Below are 3,158 nucleotides of genomic sequence, written 5' to 3' on the forward strand. Positions count from 1 at the left end.
GTCCCAGGCAAACACATTGATGTTTCTTTTAAGGAACTCAATCAATTCCTCCTTCTCCTGAAGAGGCAGCTAAGCCCCTACCCGAAAGAACTTCTCCGGATTGCCGCCAATAACCACTTCTTCCAGGTCTTCGCATTTCGCCTCATCGGCGGCTATGTCAGGGGGCGAAGTCAGGACCTTTGATTGATATAAGCTCTTTTCAGCAGAGGCCGAGGACTTCGCATTGAGTCGATGGGAGATAGCAGCCACCACACAATGCCTTGCCATGGACTGGCTCCCACAGATTTCGCGGACTTTGTCCCCCAACGGGAATTTCAACTTCTGATGCAAGGAGGAGGCGACAGCTCCTAGTGTGTGGAGCCAGGGTCTGCCGACGATGGCCGTATAGGGAGAGTAGGTGTCCACCACGATAAAGTTTACTTCCATCGTCTCTAGGCCGGTCTGGATGGGTAGCCTAACATGTCCTTTGGGCCAACGAGCTTCCCATCGAAGGTTATCAAAGGGGAGCTATAGGGCGTCAGATCCTCCGATTTTAATCCCAGCCCCTTGTAGAGATCGGGGTACATGACCTCGGCAGCATTGCCACCATCCACCATCACCCTTTTCACATCGTAGCCTCCGATTCTGAGAGTGATCACCAGCGCGTCGTCATGGGGTTGGATGGTACCGTCCATATCTTCTTCTGAAAAGCTTAAGGCCAAGTGAAAATTCCTTCTGGCCCTTTTCGGCTCTGATTGGGACTCCCTGGCAGGCAGCTGGGACATAGATAATACTCGAGAAGGGCGCGCGCCTGTTCTTCCTGGGGCGGCCAGGATTACATTGATCGTCCCTACGGGCGGCTTTAGGGTAGCGTCTCTCTGGGGTTCCTGATGGGTCTGACCTTGATGACCACTAGAATGATGCAGGAGGTGCTTCAGCTTTCCTTCTCGGATGAGCTGGTCTAGGGGGTTCCAAAGGTTCTTGCAATCCTCCGTGGTATGCCCGTGGTCCTGATGATATTGGCAATAGAAGTTCTGATTGTGCTTCGTGGACTCTCCGACCATCTTATTTGGCCATCTAAAGTATGGCTCGCCCTTGATCTTCTCCAACACCCGGTGTACTGGTTCTCGGAATACAGCGTTAACAGTTTGAGTGTTGGTTGCTCCGGATTGCCCTATGAAATCTCTCCTCGGGCGGTTGTTGTTGTATCGGTCTGACCTGAAATCCCTCATCTCCTAGGGGATAACCTTCTCTTTTCCTTTACCCTACAACTGGTCTTCCTCTACCCGTTTATATTTGTCAATTCGGTCCATCAACTGGTGCACACTGGTGGCAGGTTTGCCTGTCAACGACTTCCTCAAGCCGTGCTCGGCCGGGAGGCTACTTTTGAAGGTGCTGATGGTGACTTCGTCAAAATTGCCTTCCAGTTCGTTAAACATTTCCCAATAACGGTCCGAGTAGGCTTTTAGAGTTTCTCCATCATGCATGAACAACGATAATAACGCACTCAGGGGCCGAGGGGCTCTGCTGTTCGTAACGAAACGGGAGCCAAAGGCTTGGGTTAGCTGCCTATACGAATCTATGGAATTCGTCTTTAGGCCATTGAACCATCTCATCGCCACAGGTCCCAAGCTGGATGGGAAAACCTTGCACATTAGCGCCTTGTCCCTAGAATAGACAGTCATCCTTTAGTTAAACTGGCTCACATGCTCCACGGGGTCTGTTTTGCCGTTATAAAGGGTGAAGGTCGGCTGCTGGAATCGTCGAGGAAGCGTAGCCCCTTTTATGCGGAGCATGAAGGGTGATTTGGAGACCTGGTCCAGTGCCTTGCTTATGGCATTGTTTCCCGAGCCCCTAGGAGATGGGCTTTTACGTTCGCGCCTCCGGAAATGCTCTTATTTGTGGGAGAAGGTCTCGCTTGGAGGAGTCCTCGATCTTTGCCTATAATTGTCATCACTTTCGTCATCGAAGGGTATGTCATGCCTGGAATGGGATGGCCTTCGTTGTGCATGGTACAACTTCATCTTCAAGTCTTCTATCTCTTGCCGCATGGCCTGCTTATCATTCTGTCTCTGGGATGCATGGCTCTTAACTTGTTCTGGTTGCGTGACCCGGTTGTTGTTTTGTCTCTGGAGCACATGGTTGCCCACACGAGAATGGCTTTTGCTGGTTTGAGCGGTGTTCACACTTCCCTCCCAGAACCTTCCATTTTCTTCATTTCAAGTACGCTCAGGGTTGGAGAAATTACCCTGTTGTTGGGGTTTGGCTGGTTCAGGCTGATGGGAGCCTGCTTGATGAAGGCCTGATCCTGCCATGCTTGATTGTTGTCCTTACTAACACACAAACTCTCCCCATAGACGACGCCAATTGTAGGGACTAGGTTCGCACACTTCTTTCGTGATAGAAGTGGATTCAAACCCAACTAGCTCAATACAATAAATTTGTAGAGAGTAGGTTCGAGAGCTAGGTTTTAGCGAGGATTGCAACGACCGGACATGGTCATGAATGGGTTGAATAACAAATACGCAGGCTAAAACGGGAAACTTCGTCCGAGGAGCTTAATGTTCTTATTATTTCTTTTACGCTAGGTTACAATGGTCCTAGAGACGATACATAATGCTACTCACCTCTCTTTCTCTCTTTTTCTCCCCCCTCCTTTCATGGAGGAATTCTTACATTATATAGCCCTTCTCAATTGATCCTGACCTTCCATCTGTTGATCAGGCAGATAACTACTTGAGTGCTTATCCCATCAGCCGGCTTCCTACCTTCTATTAGTTGCAGCAACTGAAGCCACACTGTTCAGGGGTCATTTCCCCATTAATGCGGCCAGGACGTTTGTTGGCGCATTCAATGTGGAGGTGACAGCTTTTTCTTGAATCGCTCCTACACTGTACCCCCGTGCGCGTCCTACTGTACTCGCCCTTTTTTTCTGGGAGCGCTCTGGGGGCTGCCTTTGATGGCGTGCTGTTCTTTCCTTCTAGGTTTTGGGATGCCAAGGACAGGATCGCCCTCGGCTACATCTTTAGGCCATTTGGACTTTCGTTACACGTCCTCGGTAACGTCTCTCCTCGGCACGAGCCTTGGACCCTAGTGTAAAGTGGGCCGAGATCACAAATTCTCTGGCCCCACAACTTCAATTCAAGTTCCACAAGAAGTCTATAGAAAATTTTCATGTA

The 3,158-nt window shown here is 50.0% G+C and overlaps 1 protein-coding gene across 1 annotated transcript; it reads right to left on the reverse strand.

The window, feature by feature from the left end:
- Positions 1-431: 431 nt before the first annotated feature.
- On the reverse strand, positions 432-1,211 carry LOC115973449. Its single transcript, XM_031093710.1, has one exon. It carries the CDS (start codon positions 1,209-1,211, stop codon positions 432-434), a length of 780 nt encoding a protein of 259 aa, XP_030949570.1.
- Between the last annotated feature and the right edge of the window lie 1,947 nt (positions 1,212-3,158).

This window comes from Quercus lobata, unplaced genomic scaffold, assembly GCF_001633185.2.
Source record: "Quercus lobata isolate SW786 unplaced genomic scaffold, ValleyOak3.0 Primary Assembly Scq3eQI_228, whole genome shotgun sequence".
Classification (NCBI taxonomy): Eukaryota; Viridiplantae; Streptophyta; class Magnoliopsida; order Fagales; family Fagaceae; genus Quercus; species Quercus lobata.